General features: G+C 39.7%; 1 protein-coding gene across 1 annotated transcript in view; it reads left to right on the top strand.

Moving 5' to 3' along the window:
- Positions 1-18,827, top strand: part of RBMS3 (RNA binding motif single stranded interacting protein 3) — a 703,629-nt gene that overhangs the window by 100,109 nt on the left and 584,693 nt on the right. Inside the window, exon 2 of the mRNA XM_054273879.1 lies at positions 4,567-4,635. Within this exon, the coding sequence (XP_054129854.1) occupies positions 4,567-4,635 (69 nt within the window). The remainder of the gene's footprint in view (positions 1-4,566; positions 4,636-18,827) is intronic.

The following is an 18,827-nucleotide window of genomic DNA, read 5'->3' on the forward strand; positions in this document are numbered from 1 at the left end:
ATATTTTATTTTCTCTATTTATAAAGAAAATAATTTTCTCCTCTTCTTGCCCAGCCAAAAATTTCTAAGTCCTGCAAGTCAAGACAGTGTTTCATGTCTTTACCAATGAGCTGCATTTTGAAGAGTAACCCAGTTTGTGGGAGTTCACAAGGCAATTCACAAGTACCCCGACTGCATAACAAATTTGCTACCATAATAACCCTTTGAGAGGTAGAAGAGGACAAATTGCCTAGGTCCCTTGGTAGCAAGGAGAACAGGGACTGTGGGTAGATTTAATTTCACCTAACATTAGCCATCCCCAGTTAGATGTCTCAATTAAACTGCCTGCTTAGCCTTTCTCTCCACTGAGTGGATGGAAAGAGACAGGTACTTCCAGACAGTAAATCATCCCATCTCAGGATGCTTTTCCAGACTAATGGGATGAATTGCCATGCTCATCACAAGACTTTATAAGTTTATTTGGGTGTAGAACAAGTTATAAATGTTGCCTTTGTTATCAGAATATATACTCCTTTTTTTGCTTTTAGAAATATTGTCAGAGTAATGACATTTGTCATTCTGGGCTCTGCTTTTTTTTCATAAATTTGAAGTGTGGCCTTATCTTGGAGCTCTCCTTGACTGACTGAGGAACTATTTAGGGCCTGTATATGCTCTTGGCTTGTATTGCATGCAGTCACTGGATGCAATAAGCTCGTGGAGGAGCTTGTACAGCCTTACCTCAAGAATGAAATGGTAACATGTATTTCTCTGAACCCTCCTGTTGAGCCATGCTCCATTGTATTGACTTCCATGTATTCTTTTAAAAGTTTTTATTTTCCTGGTTTCTTGCTATGTTATATACTGTGTTCAGTAGTAGGAATCTTCTGAGAAAACAGTTTTCTTGTGAACTGCATATAAAAAAAACATCTTTGCACATATACTGCATCATTTGCTCTTCTTTTATCTGTGCCACTTCAGGAGAGTTAGAAGTACTTTTTTTTCTTGGTCTCACTAGGATTTGCAGGCAGTCTGATGTTTCATTCAGGCTCAGGTTTGGCTAAGTGCTTGAAGCATTGCACCTGCATCTACATCAGATTTTCTCTTCTCACACTGACTGCTGCCTGGGCAGCAGTGTGCAGACCACCAGCTTCCCTCTCCATTTTTTCCACAACTTCCATCTCAGTTACAAAGCTCACACATCCAGTTTCCAGTTTTACTGCCTTTGGAAGTACAGTCTACTGTGAGTCTTAGACCTTTCTAAAATTTTCAGCAAAACTTTGTTGTGGTCTTTTAAAACAACAGGTGCTCATCTGCAGCTCAGTGAGTTTGACCTCTGTTCACAGGTGGAGGGAATGAGGGAAGGGCCAGGACATGAGGAACAGCTTGGACAGCAGGTAATTAGGGCAGTCAGTCTTAATTAGTTTTTAATAGTTGGGGAGGAGCTTTTTGTATCTGCGTATGGCTGAGAGGCAGCTTAGGGAGCAGGGATCAGCTGGGGAAGCAGAATGGGAATAAAGGTAGCTAAGAGTGGGACTTGCTAGGGGCTCTGGAGGTGTTGATGGCTGTTTGGTTTAGGTTGTTTCAGTGATGCTGTTAGGGAGCCCTGCAAGACCAGGGAGGAAGTTTATATCCAGGGCTTGTGCTAAAGTGCTAATTGTGCCAGAGGGAGCATTCTTAAATATCCTGTGTTTGTGCTCCTTTCTCAAAAGCAGGAGTGATGTGGGAGGTGATTTTAACTGAAGAAAGGGATATGGTTTAAAGGGCTGAATGCAGCCTGTGTTCTCCCTGGTAAAATAGCTTGGGAAAATGCAACACCTTGAGGTCTTTGAGGTGCAAGCTGCATGCAAAAGCTGCTTATCCAGCAGTGAATATGGTCTGGCTTATGGCCTATTCTGTTAGATATCAAGAGACATTCTTAGAGGTAGGTGGGTGTCTAATTTCTACTGGTTGCAGCAAAATAGGGGTGGAGGTGTGTGCATTTGCAGTTTGCTCATGCATAGCTTTTTCACTTGCTTTAAATATTTTAACCATTGAGATGAGCAGGGTTTGTGATCTGGCCTTCAGAATTTTTCCTGTTGCCCTTTAGAACTGGGACAGAAGCTTAGATGAAAGTATTTTCCAGGTATTTCAGAATCTACTCTGAATAGTCTGTGTGTGAGCAGTACAAGCCTTTGCTGTATGATCCGGCAATCTGGTTGCCTTGCAACATGCAAGTGAGCCTGCTTCTTGGTCTGTGAATGGAGAAGGGGGGTGGGGGGAAGGGAAAATAAAACTATTTTATACTACTATTTGCAGTTTTTTAAAAATACCATCTTAATCATATTGGAAGATGAAAGTCGTCTAATAAGTACTTCTGAAGTGCTAGTATTTTCTTTTTTGTAACGTTAAAAAAAAGAGAAATCATCTTCTGTCCTTGTCTTAGGAAGTATTTCTTTGCTGGATGTTTGTCCTGTAAAGGGTTTGCCTGTTTTTCTGTAATATTGCAGTACTGTTTCTCTGTGGGATATTTATCTTTCGGATGTCCTTGAAACTGAGACAGAAAAGTTCAAGAGAGTGATTGCTGTGTAGGAAATGTACCTACTAAAGGTATTGGAGTGAGTAATGAAACCCCAGACTGGTATTTATGAGTTTAGACAGGAGGAAGATGCAGCTTTATTGGATGATACTAAAGGCAGACATCATTACATATATATTAATTAAGAAAGGTGTGTGGTGCTGGTGGGAAGGGATCTTGCTGGAAAACGATTTCCAGGTGCTTCTAGAAAAAACCCCAGCTATCCCATTATTCAACGTGTTGTTCAGAGATTGGCTGGTCATTCTTCTGAAGCAGATGGAGATAGTTTTTCACAAAGCTGAGACCAGCATAGTGTGCACTTTGTCTTTTCTGAAATATCTATTAAAAAAAGTGTTATTCTGTTACTTGGTGGATCTGTTCATTAAAAATGCCCATCCTTTTAAGGGTGTCTAGGAGAAGATAAATACACTATACAGTAATGGTAATAATTAAATTTGTAAAATTACTGCCTTTTGATAGACTAACACACAAATACAATTCCAGCAGTGGCTGTTTTTCATTAGTTAGAATGACATGCCAGCTTTAGAATATGTAATGATGTATAAGCCCTGGTGGTTATAATTGGCATAGAAATGTACTATATCCTTGGGTGTTAAAAGCCATAAGCTATTTATTTTCATACTTACAAAGACTGTACTACGTTGTGGTATAAATCTCACATGGTTGTCACAATTACATTTTTTTTTTTAGTAATTTATGTCCATATGGTTCAAATATGAATCTGTCCCCCTTATTAGCATCCTGCTGGTCACATAATGTACTGATAAATTAGTATCTTATGTCTGGAAAGCCTGTTTGAATTCAGATCTCATGCAAAAGAAACTTAAACCCACCTGGTCTTCCTGATATAAGTAGCCTTGTTGTCATGCAGATTTTGTAATACATGAGCTTACACAGTATAGTAGTGATATGCTTGCAAGAAACTTGGTTATTTGCTGTGGTATCCAGTGGGTTTGTTTGGTTGTTTTTCTTTTTTTTTTTTTTTTTTAAGCACCACATTCACATAAGTAAGGAGTGGACTGGAAGCTCTTCTATTATACCAGCTTAAACTGGGTGTAGATGGTGTTGAAGTTGATGATATAAATTAATTTTGAAACCAGAGATAATGTGTAACAAAATAATTGATGTAGTTCTATTAGATGCCATAATGCATTGATTCTTCTTCAGTATCAAAGGCAGTCTGATTGTAAAGTCTGTATGTGACACACATGAAATGGATGTGAAAGTATGACCTTTGTTCTTAGGGCTTTGGGGGAAGAAAAATAGAGAAATGGGTGAAAGAAATGTAGAGATAAATCATAAAGGCTGTTTTTCTTAAAAAGAAAGTTGGTATATAAATAATCCATTACGTATTCCAAAAATATTCAAAAATGAAACTTAGGTAAGGTGAAGTGATTCTGAAAGAACAAGTATTTTGTTTTGACGCCCTCCTTTCAATCTTCCAACCCATAAGAAACACCATGTGTCCCTGTTCTCCACTTGAACAGTGAGCCATTGACCCCAGCTGAGTGTGACCTTGTTGCCAGTTCTTTATCTGCTGGTTGATCTGTCTGTCAAATCTGTGTCTCTCCAATTTACAGCCAAGGGTCTGGTGTGGGACAGTGTCGGAGGCTTTTCACAAGCCCAGAGAGGTGATGTCAGTTGCTCTTCCTTTACAGCATGTTTGCTTAATCTGAGTGGATTCTCTGCCTGATGGGTAGTGCTTTGTACCCTGAGTTTAGGTTGGGGTTTAGCATTTAAATATGCAGTCTAGGGGACAAAGTACAGATTGAAGTGAAGATTGAGGTCCTGAGGTTCGAGGCTGAAAAGGGCATTGGTTGCAAATTCATCAAGCTTCCATCTATGTGATTTTAGTGCAACTGTCTCATATTTGTGGTTTCTGGGTCTCTTGCTTAGGGTTTTGGATTTTTTTTTTTATTATAGTTATTTACATGGTTGAGATTGGTGAAGTTGCCTGTGTGTACGACAGACGTGTGGGTTAATACTTGACATGTCCTTTTTTTATTTTGCAGAGACCTACAGCCAACAAGACTTCTGGTGCTCCTTCCTACAGCAGATGGTCCAGTTCACAGCCCCATCAGGTAATATGCCCTTGTCAAAAAGGATATGCAGCTCAGGTTGACACATGCATCCTTCTAAAGTCAATTTGTGAGGGGATCTGGGAGCGTTACCTACCTGCACCAGCCCAACTGGGTCACACTGCTCTCTGAGGTTGTTGCAGGATATCCTGTGGCAAACTCTTGGATGCAGCTGCTGCTCATGGAGGATCTTGTACAGCTGTGCCTCCTCTAGTGCAGCGGTGCCTCTCTGGTTTGTCAGGGGTGGTTATTGTGCCTGGATCCCCCTGCCCTTTGCATCCTGTCATTTAAGCTACAAGTGTGGGTGTTTGATGCCCTTTGGCAATGCATGAGGTCTGTTCTCATATGCTAGCCTTCCTCCCCCACTGCCCTAGGGTTTCTTTGTGAAGTGGCTGCAATGATCAAAACTTCAGGAGAACTTGCCGAAGCCAGAAACTCTTAAGCGATAGCCAGGAAACAATATTCTAGTTAATGATTCTTTATAAGAATTTGAATGGTATTCAGGGTTTCTGTTACTTACCAAAATTGAAAGACTTTTTTGACTATACGCTAGGATATGATTTGCCTTTGTTATTAAAGAACAATGTATTTCAACTAAAGCAACTTTGTCTTCAAAAACTCTTCAGGTGTCTTTTCAGTAATGATTGCATTGGCTTTGCTTTCTTCCAGCCTCTACTTTTGTTTTTTCATACCTCTTCCTACATACGCATTAAAAAAAAAAAACACAAAAACCCAAGTAACCCAGAAAAACCAAAACCACCACTCCCCCTTGACATGAAAAGTTTAAATTATCATGGTGAACAAACTCTTGATCTGACATGCTAGATTTTCTTATTGAAGGACGTTTGTAGACTTAAGAGAGGAAACTTCCACTAAGTTGTGATTTGGCCTCAAAAACTAAAGCAAAAGAAACCATGAACTTAATTTGTGTTCAGATTAGGATGGGAAAAAATGTGGCTAGGTGCTTCATGGGCTGTTTTTCAGCCCATGATACCTTTTTCACTATCCTCCCAGTTTTAATAGTCCTGTTTTCACAAAGTATTGTGAGAGTTTTTGCCTCCTCTTCATATAAAAATATGGTTCTTTTGCTTGCAAAGTTTTCCAAGTGTTCTGTCTTTCACTTTTTCAACACTTAATTTTTACTTTTGAGGGTAAAAGTGAAGAATGCATAGACAAAAGGTTAACTCTTTTCAGTCGCTATTGCTTACTCCATCCTAGGGCATTAGACAGTGAGCAAGAAAAAAGTTCATAACTAATACATATGAGCACTGTTCCGCTCTTCCTGTGTGGGTCTGCAGTTGTCTGTTAATAGGAGATGAATTCCTAAGTCAGGAGGAGATCATCCTAACAAATCATATGAGATGCACCTTATGCTCTGCACACTTGATTTCCTTTTTGAGGAGGGAGGGAAACATAAGTGCATAATAAAGATTGTTTGTAGTGTTACAACCCTGTCAAACCACTAGCAGAGTTGAGGGATCAACTACCAGGAATGTTGCTTGAAAGTATGTCTAGACTATCCAACATCTGCAGGAAAAAAAAATTGTTCTAATGTATTAAAAAGTGCTTGTGGTAGTTTCCCTCCACGTGTGTTGTACCCTTTACGTTTGACTCTTGTTTTCCTCTGTCATTTCTACTCTACTCTTTTCTTTTTCTTCCTTGTTTATTGTCAGCTTTTGTCTTCTGTGTTTTGGGTTAATAAGCTTATAAACTTGCCTCATGGATATTATAAATGCCAGTACCAACTGTGAGGATGTATAGGCTTGCTGTGGTTCTGTTTGGGAGGCTGGAATACTGCTGTGCGCTCTTATGAGCTGAGTGGCAAAATATTTGTATTGGATAAGAGATTTGCATTCAGTCTTGCAACTTGCCAGCATCTATATATAGTTTATTTAAACTTTTTTTTTTTTAATTTTTTTTTTAAAGATAGCTTTCCAGGAAAGAAAAAGATTAAAGTTCAAAACTCATAGTCTGCATTTTCTTTAGTCTCATGCAGTGAACCCAGTGAAGGCTTTTCCACATGCATCTTACAAGAATCCACACACAAACCTAGTAGAACTACATAGCTGAGACCTTTGGTGCATCTAAGAAATGTTAAAAGTTAAATTGATTTCTTCCTTCTTTCCCCTAAGTTTTTCTTTTTTCATTTCCTCTATCTATGTGAAGTTGGAAGGTTCATTAGGTGAGAGATTTGAAAGGGTGAGGTCAATGAGTCACAGAAAATAACACATTTATTTCCTGACTTGTTTCACTTTGTGCTACCCAGACATGCTTATATTTTGTATTGGATAAACTGGACCATGTTTATCTATCTCAAATATGCTATCTGGGGAAGGTTTTTAATAAGTTTCCATCAACTTACCGCTCTCATGGACACATGGAATTTGTATGCTCAGGTTTTTTTTTTTATATAAAGCTGTTCAGAGAATAGTGTTGTTTGGGTTTCTTTTTTTTTTTCACTGCCCCTTGAGCCTGAGAAAATGTCTTGTTGCAGGGGAGGCATCTTTGAAACTTGATTTAGAGGTTCCTTCTGACTGCCCTGGGAAAGAGGCTTTAGTACCTGGTTCAAGCTAGGTTTCTTCAAGCATTCCTCTTTCTCAATGTCAGAATAAGAAGCCATTAGTCTAAAAGGTTGATTTTTTTGGATTTGAGGAATTTATCAGTTGAATTAAGGAATTTGAAGGAGTGGGCAGGAAAGCCAAACAAAATCTCAGCTTCTGAACTGGCATCCATGTAGCTTTGGGATCTTCCTGCCTTCAGATGTACTAAACCAGCTTGAGGGATGGAATCAAGGAGGGGATAAAGATGCTAATGAACCAAAATTGCATACACTGTTTTCTGGGCTACTAGCATTGCTTGATGTGTGGAGAAGTCTGCAGCAATTTTGTGAGAAGCTCTGAACTTAGTCCTTCTGTGGTACTCTGAAGGCTGCTGCCTGAAGTGCAAGTGGCTCTTAGAACTGATGAAAATGATTGGGGAAGTGGCACTTCATCAGGGATGACGGTATAGCTATTTCTAACATGATGCTGCTTTTGCTGAGTGGGATGGCATCCAAGGCAGAGCTTCTTGTAGTGATGGCAAATCCTTGTGTGGGACAGTCTGTCTGACATGAGGAATCAAAGGTACACAGGCAGGCTGGGACACAAGGCACTCAGCTTTGCAGCTTGGTTATCTCTGAAAGCAGTTTTAACATTAATTCACTCATTACTGGTAATGACTTGAGAACTGTGTGCTAGTAAAAATGAAGACAATTAAGAGAAAATCCCTCTTTTTTTCCTTGGGGAAAAAAAAGAAGAAACCATATATTTCAGATGCCAGCTTAAGGTCGAGGACTTGAAAAAATCCATAGATAAAGTGTCCTAAAAGAAAGAATAATGGGACAATGATCCTCCTAATTTGCTGTGTCCTAACTGTTAATGAGAGGCAAAAAGTCAGTAGTACCTACTCAGATCTCAGAAATACATCCACCTTGTCTGCAGGTAGAAGATAGTGTTAGGCTGACTTTTCTTGCTCATGAGCACACTAGGGAGCTGGTGAAATCTGACAATTCATTTGGTCTCCACTGTTGGCTGGCATCTTAGTGGCAAAATTCCAGGTCTCTTGCACAAAGGTTGTTAGCAAGACTATCTTTAGAAATGCCTAGATTGTATTACTTTCTAGAAATATTCTAATGCCTCTTCAATATTAGGTGCTAAATGAGCCTGCAGAATAATTGGTGTGTATTAAATGCCATTAAAAATAATATAGAACATTTCAGCATCTTTCTCCTCCTCATATCTATTAGCAAGGCATTAGTTTATGAGCTAATGAAGTAAAAAATACAGAAAGTGAAACTATATCCAACGGGCCACAGGACAGGAGGGCTCTCAGCTGTGATTCCATAATGTTCCTCTGTCTGGTTCCACTGCTGCTTTGTTACAGAGTTATTGCTCTGACTTTCTGGTAGAGGCAAAGCAAGCTCATTGCTTTCTTGCTGGTAGTCAGAGATTTGTCCATTGCTGAACTTGACATCAGTGCCTTAAGGCCAGAATATGGGGGTTTTTTCTTCAATAAAGAAAGGCTCTTTAAAACTTAAAGCTCTTTAAACACAGGGATAAGTACTATATTTTAGTACAAAGTGGTTAGCAGTTTCTCCTAGGAATCTGGATAGGCAATGGATATTGACAAACATTCAGTGTAGTGTCTATATTTCAAACAGCCAAAATATTTTATCTTTCCATATGATAGTTTATAATACTGCTGCTTTGTGATGGGGATGATGGAAATATCAGTATACCAGTCAGGAAGGCAGAAGCTGGGAAAGGTGATTTTCCAGCTACACTGTGGCAGCTGTTTGTTGAATTTCAGGTCAGAGATTTCAGTATACATAATTTCTCTCTCTTTCTTTGTCCCTGTTGTGTGTGTCCCTGCTTCCCCCTTGCCTTGTTTTTGCCCTTGTATTCTTCCTGTGTATGTGTTGGAGCAGTAATGTGTTGGTAAGAAGATAATTAGACAGGTGTCTGTTCAGTAGGCTTTTTCACAGCACACAAGGTCAAAATGAACCTTGTGATTAATTGTGCAGCATGAGAGTAGAGAATTTATTTAGTTTTAGGAAGCCAACTAGGTATGGCTTCTGGTAGCAGTTGGGATTGTTGTAGCCTAAAACACCTCCAAGTGGAATTTCATGGCTTCTTGGAGCAGGAAGATGGGTAATAGCGAGTTTCCTTGATGGGTTCTGGCAGACTGCCTGAACACCAAGGTAATCGGAGCAATGGCTCAGAAGATCCATTCCTGTGAAGTGAGTTTTCTTTTAAACTGGTGGAAGATAGCTAGTTCTAAATACTAAATAAAGAGTAATAAATAGTAATGTACTCAACTGCTTTCAGTCTTATTTGTTTTCCTTCAGTGCCTCAAGTCTGACTCGGAAAAAGTCAGTATTGAGAAAGTCACTGTCTCCCTGATGACTCAGCTCTTTGCTTTTCTGCTGAGCACTGCACACTGTGGCAGTAAATTTTAGGTTATGTGCCTGTCTGCTAGAAAACTTACTGTGAACACCAACTGAAGAAGCCACTGAAGCCACTGAACAGCTGTCAAGTGGCAACAGAAATCCTTCACTCTCGACCTAGGTTTGAGCTGCAGTGTGCTCATCTAAATGACTGTGACTTAGTCCAGCTATTAGGGTTAAACCTTATTTTTAAGGGTCAGATGAGGTCTGGCAATTTTCCAAAGGCAAACCAGACAACCCAAGCCACAGAAATATCTTCCTTCTTCCTGGCACTTGGTGTTTACCCCAAAAAAGTAGCAAAATTGAATGGGCTCAATTTGACTTAATAAGGGAAATTTGCCAGCTTTGCAATAAATGGAGTGGAAATCCCTAAATACCTCCTTTCCATAATATATCTTTTCAGAGCTAGGCATTCCTCTTTACCATAGGTCATCAGTTTTGCAGCATTGCATTTTGATCTTTGTTACATTTGGATAAGCACATGGAAAAATCAAGTATGTACTGATAGAAACTGAATTTTTTGACATGTCAAAGGTACTCACTGAATTTCAACAAGCCTCTGTTAGGTTTACCTTGGATCACTCATTAAATTTGAATTTGAGGTGGAAACAGTGCCTTGCAAGAGCAAATTTAAGTAGTTAAATACTTAGAAGGATAATTATTATTTTATGCATCATGTGTTGCCCTAAGTTCACTGAAAGTTTGGAAAATGTGAATATCTGTGATCAGCACTCCAGGTGTGCTCTTATTCCATGTATAAGCCATATTATGCTCATGAGAGCTTTGTGGGATTTTGTCAACTAGTGATAAAGATAGACCCATGTGTTTGGTCAGTCTTTATTAGTAGCAGACAAAAAATTAGCCATTCTCTTTTTTTTTTTTTTCCTTGTGTCTCACCTCTCATACCCTTGTCCATCTTTTTCTGCTGCTGCTCGTTAGGTTCTACTGGAAACCTGGTGTTAAAGGTTCTTTCTGCTTTCCAAAGTTTGATGATTCCTCGGTGAAATCTGGGAGCTGCTGCTTCTGGCATGATGCTTTTTGTAGGAGTGTGTAAGGGAAGATGGAACCTGGCATATGTTTCATAAAGCCACAGGAATTTGCACTGGCAGCCCCAACTTCACCAAGGTCATGGGCAAAGGCAGAGTTGATCTCAGTGACTGCTTTGCAAGTAACAGGAGAGCAGGGCACACTGAGTTGGCTGCTCAGCTAAATGCATCAGTACACCAGGATGTGTAAGCTATTTTTATTGTGTGAAGATAACTCAGCCAAATGAGACTCAGGAGCAATCGTGTCTGTTGCCAACCAAAGTACAACATAAACTTAGCTTTGAAAAGTTAAGGCTTTTGTAAATGAAATATGAGGGGAACTAAAAAAGGAAACAGTTTTTTTTTTTTATTGGACAGTGGTAGAATATGAGTAAATGTAAATGTGTGCACTGTTATTCAAAGGTTGCTCTTCCAAGTATGTTACCTGTTGTCTGGGCATAATCACCAGGCAGCTGCCTGAACTGAACATAAAGCTGATTCCTAAGCTCCAACAGGGTAAGAGCCTGAGCCTGGAGGGCAGCAATGGTGTTCATAAGATCCAACCCCATGCTTTCACTTAAGTACTTGTGGAGAAACACTTTGTGTCTGACCCAACTACTGACACAGCAGGATGAAGACTGGTGGTAATTTTAGAAGGAACCCCAAACCTATATTTAAAAGAAGGGCTTATGTTTTTTAGTCACTGTAAATGATAAAATGCAGGCTCTATTCTGCAATCTGTGCATCTGGTACCTATAGTCTACTCTATGGGTTGGATATATATATTCCTCACCAAGCGTGGGATTTGGGCATTAGTTCCCAATACCAAAGTCTTGGTAAACCAATTATGTTAAATTTCTCCCAATTATACTGTATAAATGTTAAACTTTAGGTGTAATGGTTATGAAAACATAGGAGAACTCTTCCAAGACTCAGTACTGTGTATTTCTCTTCTACAGGTGTGAGGAAGAAATAGTAGGTTTCCTTTCTCAGGAAGGGAAAGCTATCATTACTCTGTTAGATACCATTGTGTATCATGTTGCACTTTCAAGTAAGGGTTCAGAAGATTCCACCTATAGCTTGGCTGATCTTAAAAATCAGTATGCAGGGGAGAAAAACCCTTTTTTTCCAAATGATGTTTCTAAACAGCTGATTTTTTTAGTTTGTTTGGGTTTGGTTTTTTGTTTGTTTGTTTGTTTGTTTTTTTTTTGGTCTGGTAGGCCAGCAAACTTTTTAGTCCTTTCAATTGTTGTGTAATTACTTTTGATGACAAACACCAAATGTATGTGTTGTGCTAACTGTCTGCTCAGTGGGTTCAGGTTTGTGTAGAGAAATGTGTGTGCTGGGCATGAGGGAAAAAACTAGCAGCATTTGTAATGACTTCTGTAGATGTAAAATGTTTCCAAAAGCTATTTGTCATCTGCACTTTTGTTGCCTCTCAAAACTATTTTCTTCTAGAAGAAGAATTTAATAAGATTTAAAAAGACTGCAAATGCTATCATTTCATAAAATTTTTAACCATAAAGACAACATTCTCCCTGTGTCACATATTGTGTCATTGCTGGAAGATTCCCAGCCTCATTTGGAAGCCTCACTTCAAAACTGCAGACTCAATTTGAGAAATCCCAGGAATGTTCCTCCCATAAGTCTTTTTTGCCTCTTTGGCTTAGCAAGTTAAGTTTATTGGTATTTTATTTGTGAATGCTGACTGCTCTCTCTTTGACTGAATTTGGTGAGGAAAAGGAAGGATGCAGGTTTTCTGAACCTTTCAGAGACAAAGAAAAGCATGAGATCACCCTTCAGTAGCCATTGGGCAGTTCATGGGGGAGAATCATAGAATGGCCTAGATTGTAAAGAATCTTGAATATCATCTAGTTCCAAACCTCTGCTATGGTCAGGAACGCCTTTCACTGGACCAGGTGGCTCAGAGTCCCATCCAACCTGGCCTTGAACACTTCCAGGGATGAGGCTTCCACCACTTCGTTTGACAACCTCTTCCAGTGCTACACCACCCTCACAATTAAGAATTTCTTCCTGATAGCTAATCTAAACTTATTCTCTTTAAACCCATTTCCCCTTGTTCTCTCACTACATGCCCTTGCAAAAACTCTCATTTTTTGTAGGCTCTGTTCCGATACTGGAAGGTCACAATTAGGTCACTCAAAACCTTCTCTTCTCCAGGCTGATAAATCCCATTTTTCTCAGTCTTTCCTCATGGGAGAGGTGCTCCATCTCTCTAAATGTGGTGGCAGTCCTCCTCTGGACCTGCTCCAACAGATTGCTGTCCTTTCTGTGCTGGGGAGCCTACAGCTGCATGCAGTGTTCCAGGTGGGGTTTCACCACATGGGAGAAGAGGGACAGAATCCTCTCGCTTGCCCTGCTGGCCACGCTGCTTTGGATGCATCCCAGGGTTGGATTGGACCAACTGCATGTTGGCTGGAAGTGCACATTGCCAAATAATGTGCATCCACCAGCATCTCTGAGTCCTGAGCTGGGCTGCTCTTGATCTGTTTGTTCTCAGTCTGTGTTGATAATGACCCAGATGCAGCACCTTGTTATTTGTCTTGTTAAACTGTGAGATTCCCATGGGCCCATTTCTTGAGCTTGTCCAGGTCCCTCTGGATGGCATCTCCTCTTTCAGATGTGTCATCTGCAAGTTTGTTCGGGGTGCGCCCTTTTTCTATGTAATTAATGGAGACATTAAATAACACTGGTCTCAGTATGGATTTCCAAAGGACACTACTTGTTGCTGATGCCCTTTAGAACTCTGAGCCACTGACCACTACTTTCTGCAAGAGTCCAACCAATTCCTTATCCACTTATCAGTCCAGCCATTGAATCCACCTCAATCCAATTTTGAGAGACTGATGTTATGGGGGACCGTAGATGACATCTATGTCCCTTCCCTTGTCCACTGATGTAGTCACTCTGTCATGGAAAGCCACTAGGTTAGTCAGGAAGGACTTGCCCTTGGTGAAGCTGTGCTGACTGTCCTCAATCACCTCTTTGTCCTCCCTGTGTGTAAGCATAGTTTCTAGGAGGATCTGTTCCATGGTCTTGCCAGGCACAGAGGTGAGGCTAATATGGGTCCCAGTTCCTCTTTTCTACCCTTTTTATAGATGGGTGCAATGTTTCCCTTTTACTAGTCGCCTGGGACTTTACCTGACTGCCATGACTTTTCAAATATCACAGAGAGTGGTTTTACAATCAGCCAGTTCCCTCAGGACTCTGGGATGCATTTCATTGGTCCCAATAGACTTATTTACGTTCAGGTTCCTCAGGTGGTGGTGAACCTATTCTTTACTTGCAGGAGGGAATGTGGTCCCCAATGTGCTCTCCATCCACTTGAGAGGTGTAGGAAGAGGAGTTGCCATTGAAGACAGAGGCAAAAAGTTGTTTAGTACTTCAGGCTTCCCTTCATCTGTTATTGCCAGTTTTCCAGTATTGTTCACTGGGGAGAATACACCTTCTTTGACCTTCCTTCTCTGTTTAACATTCCTGTAGAAGCCCTTGTTATTCTTTGTATCCCTTAACAGGTTCACTTCCATCTTCACCTTGGCCTTTCTCACCCCATCCCTATACAACTGAATGTCATCTCTGTATTCCTCCCAGATTACCTGTCCTTGTTTCCTCTGTGCATTTGCTTCTTCCCCTTTAGTTTGACCAGCAGTTCCCCACAGAGCCATGTGGGTCTCTTGTCTTCCTTGACCAGTTTCTTGCTTGTGATGATTGCTAGCTCTAGGACTCTATGGAAGACTTCCTTAAAGGTCTCCCAGCTCTGTTTTACTCCCGTGTCCTGAGGGCAGTCTTCCAGGGATTCCTATTGATTATCTTTTTTAAGAGCTGGAAGTTTGCCTTCCTGAAGTTCAGGGGCCTAACTTTACTCTTTACCTGACCCATATCTCTTGGAACTGCAAACTCCAGCAATGTGGGATCACTGCAGCCCAGTCTGCCTCCAATCTTGATGTCCACAATTACATTTGCCATGTTGTGGATTTCCTAACATGGGGCAAAAAACTCAGTTGTTGGTGTCTGTGTTTTTTCAAGAATGAGGCTAAACTTTTGCTCCTGTGCAGATTTTCTGTTTAAAGGATGAGCTTACCCCAGAGCTCAAGGAATAATTCAGTTAAAGTCAATCAGCTGCAAGATGTGTGTACATTCACTATCAGGCTTAATTAGTTTTGTTGTTCACACAGCTACACAGCTGAATTCTAACAAAATTCTATAGTGGATTGATTGAATTCAGAACTCTTTAAATCTGTGAGTCTTTTAAGGAAACTGTCTCCTTGCTGTGTATAGCAACATTATTCTTGACTCTTCCCAAGGTTCAGATCTTGTCATATAAACTTCAGATAATATTATTTGAAGCTGCACATAATCTTACAATAGGGTCTTTTCATTATGTTATCTGTAGTATCCCTGATGTGTTGACTAATAGCAAAGATTGACAAAGCGTGTTACACGCAAACATCTTGCCTCATGTTCTATTAAATGTGTCATTTGATATCTTCTGTCTTCGTTTTGACTTTGCTATGACATCTTAAAAGAAAGATGCCAACAGATGATGTTTTAACACTTGTCAGCAATTCGTCATGTTTCTTCTTACTTTAAATTTAATTGTTCTTGGAATGAACAGTTCAGAGGGTTTTTTTTTTTTTTAAATTCTGCTTTCTGGTTAATGCAATCAATTTGATGCAGATGATAATTAGTATGATAATTGCAGCCTACACGCATGCTACTGTAACCCCCTGATTTCTTCAGTGTTCCAATGTTTTTAAAGATTGCAAGATAGGTGGTAGCAGAAGAGTTTAAGTTATTTTTAGGGGCCTTTTGCCCCCTTGTTCTAGTATTTAAAAGTAACAGATGGACTTTGCTCTTTGTGCCTTTCATCTTTCATGCTCCTGAAGCCTTACACCTGGAAAGGAAATGCAATTAAGAGACATGGCTGGGTCCACCATCAGCTGCACGAACAAAGGGACTGATGGTTTTCCAGAGCAAACATTAGCTGAGGAGGAGGGTTTACCTTTGGAGGAGTAGCACCTGGCATTGAGCTGTGTCCAGGGGCTGATCTGGGGCTGGAGGCATGTCAAGGGAAGATGGTCAAATCAGGGCTGGTGGCATAGGACTGCTTCTCTGCCTTTCTAAACCAGGTCCAGACAAAACTTCTTTAAGAGCCTTTCCCCTTTCCTGTGTTTTGCACGAAGGAAAACAAAGCTGGCTGATGGATTGTTTTAATAATCTAAGTGATGATCATTCTGTTTGATAATTAGCCATGCAAATCTGAAAGAAGCAATTGGTGGATCAACAAAAATAAATCTGCAGGCTACATTTGGGGGAAGAGCTGAAAAAGCTAATTTGGTTATAAAGATAGGTTATGCTTTGTAATGAGAAACGACAAGGCGTTTTGCTGCAACTGTCATGGCAACTTTACAGCTCCTTTATATAGTCTAATTTAATATGTATTTACCCCGTAGCAATGAAATTGCAATCTATGTATGAATCATAAAAGCTGGGGATGGAAAATACCTCTTGAACATATGGACCAGTTCCTCAAAGGATACAATTCATTTTAACTCAAAGTGAGAGAATCAGATATTCTCTCTGTCTTCAAAGTCAGCTTTTTTGTCCGAGGTTTTCTGAGTGTGGACTCTAGAAAGGGTCTCTTTGTCTAATCTTGGAGCTGGACTTGGCTAAGAAACTTTTGTTAACTAGAGATCTCAGTAATTAAGTTTTGCTTCAACAGCTTGTGAGCTCTGCTGTCTACTACATGGCTCTACATAAGCTTAAATAGTTAGTGAACACTGATAAAATTCACTTATATCAAGATGCTTTTTAGTCATGTTTCAAGGCACAGATTAGTTGCCTACTGAGTTAAGATCTTAATTGTGTGAGTGCTCCATTTTTGTTCCATCAAGCTGTGTTGATATTTGAAATCAAACTGTAATCAGGAAATGAAAGCCTTTTTTTCCCCCGTTCAGTATTAACAGTGACTCAGTTAGTTGTTAATGCTAAGCATTGGTGGCAGTTATCTAAAAAGCAAGAATATGGTGCTAGAAAGAAAATGAGACTTTTATATTGGTGATTTAAATCAATGTAAGGTTTAGGGTGCTGGTTCTCCCAGCATGTTTAGAGATCCTGTTTCATTCTGATGATCAGCTTTTAGACTTAGAAGGAAATTCTTTGAGAATTTCATGATATCTTCCTAACAGAAGCTAGTTAACTTCCCCAAAGTCACCAAAGCTTGCATTACTCATGCTTGTTCATAGCTCAGTATGGAAAAAAATTATCTAAAAATTCTGTTTTCAAGATCCATGATGAATATATTTATTACTCTGTAGTTCTGCCACTGTCTGAGAGCCTTCTGTAGAGTGACCATTACCCTGCCTGTGAAGTGGGCTTTTAGCTTTGACTGGGATTATTTTTAAAAACACCAATGTTTCACACATTTTGGGGGATGGCATTTTTAAAAACACCAAGGGCCTACAAGTAACTTACAGTAATACCTCAAAGTCCACTGATGTGGGAGGCCAGGACCTTAATTCCATTCTAAATGAAATATCCAGGTTTTCTAAGAAGGGAATTGAAATAGGGATAATGTAAGCAAAGAAATAGAAAGAACGATTCTGTAGAAACATGACTTACATATTGTCATAAAACCACTGTATTTCTTGCTTCAGCTGTATGTAGTGGATGTTCAAGACAATTAATGTATCAGGGCAAAATTTGCATAGATGTAGAAACTTGAATTAAAACTTCAAAACCAAAAGCAACTAAGAAGTTATTGAAAAGGCTGAAGTAGCCCAAGCAGAAATCCTACAGGCTTCAATGAAAACATAAATTTGCGACCGACAATATAAGGAAAACGTGACTCTGGCAAAATGAGATGTTTTGTTGGTTTCTTTTTCTTTTATTGTGAATGGTGCTCAAATGGGGAAAGCATCTGGACTCCCAAGAATGAATGACAGTGCCTCGATGGATGAGATTGATTTGAATCCCTCTTCATGCGCAGGTTAAAATGAGAATGTCAACTGGATTGTTGCAAAATTCAGAAGGGAAAACTAGAGTACTGTTCAGGATTGCAAATGTAACCATCAAAAACTTGTGGTGGGAGATGACAAGCTGGCAGAGTATGCTAATGAGTCTTAGATTTAATGCACATGAACTTTCTTTCTGTGGTTTCCATTTATGGGCAGTGGAAGTGGTAAGCAAAATCATGCTGTGTGCCTTCATAACCGTGGCTGGACTATAAAAAGCAGGGGGGGAAATTGCTGTTAATCCTCCCAGCGACTTTTAGATGGACCTCCAAAGACTAGACAAAATTCTAAGCCTCTTAGAACAACTGAGCTCTATTGTGTCCTGCAGTACAGAGCTTGCTTATCCTGCTAAAGATCAAGCTCTGTTTGTACCCATCTAATAGGAATATATTGAATCTTGCATGGAGTGCAAGCAGGACTTTGATCAATATTGCACGCATTTTATTTGAGGACCTACAGCAGAGGCCCTACACTTAGAAAAACAATTGAAGTAGGTCTTGGGAACACTTGACAGAATATATAAACATATGATGTTATGGTCTCAGTGGAAATCTAGCTGTATTGAACTGAAAATAGACCATACAAGGAGAAAATTGTGGAATTGTAGTCCTTGTAGTAGGACACTATGCAGTAGGCCAGCAAGCTCTGTTTGGGTTCCTTTGGAAAATAAAACTACAATAAAATATCTCCCTCAAAGAGTTTAGCACATCTCTCCATACTCCACTATGAACTTCTGAAGGAGGAGTTTGTCTGTCTTACTGAGTGACGTATACTCCAGGTATCTGATAATAAAAATCAAAAGCATGAGTTGTCCAGAGGAAGACATTGCAGGAGGTGCTCATGAGGTTCCATTTCTCCAAAGGCAAGTATGAATTCTACAGTCAATACACAGTTTGGTAAAATAAATATATTACACCTGACCTTCCATCACTTGTGTTCTCTCTTCTCTGGGGCAATAGCACAGTGCACATATCAAATGACTACATACTGACAAGCTTCAGGTTGGGAAATGTTATTTGAGCTACTGTCATCTGTATGTTCACGTAACTTTCTGTGTGTTGATTTTTGTCTAGGAATGTTGTGTTTACACTTATTTTGAAAAGTAACTAAGGAAAACTAAGTGAAAGTGGGATTAAGTTCTGATTTCTGTGC

Source organism: Melozone crissalis, unplaced genomic scaffold (assembly GCF_028551555.1).
Source record: "Melozone crissalis strain CALT ecotype California unplaced genomic scaffold, PUWL_Pcris_2 ptg000016l_1, whole genome shotgun sequence".
In the NCBI taxonomy this organism is placed as follows: domain Eukaryota; kingdom Metazoa; phylum Chordata; class Aves; order Passeriformes; family Passerellidae; genus Melozone; species Melozone crissalis.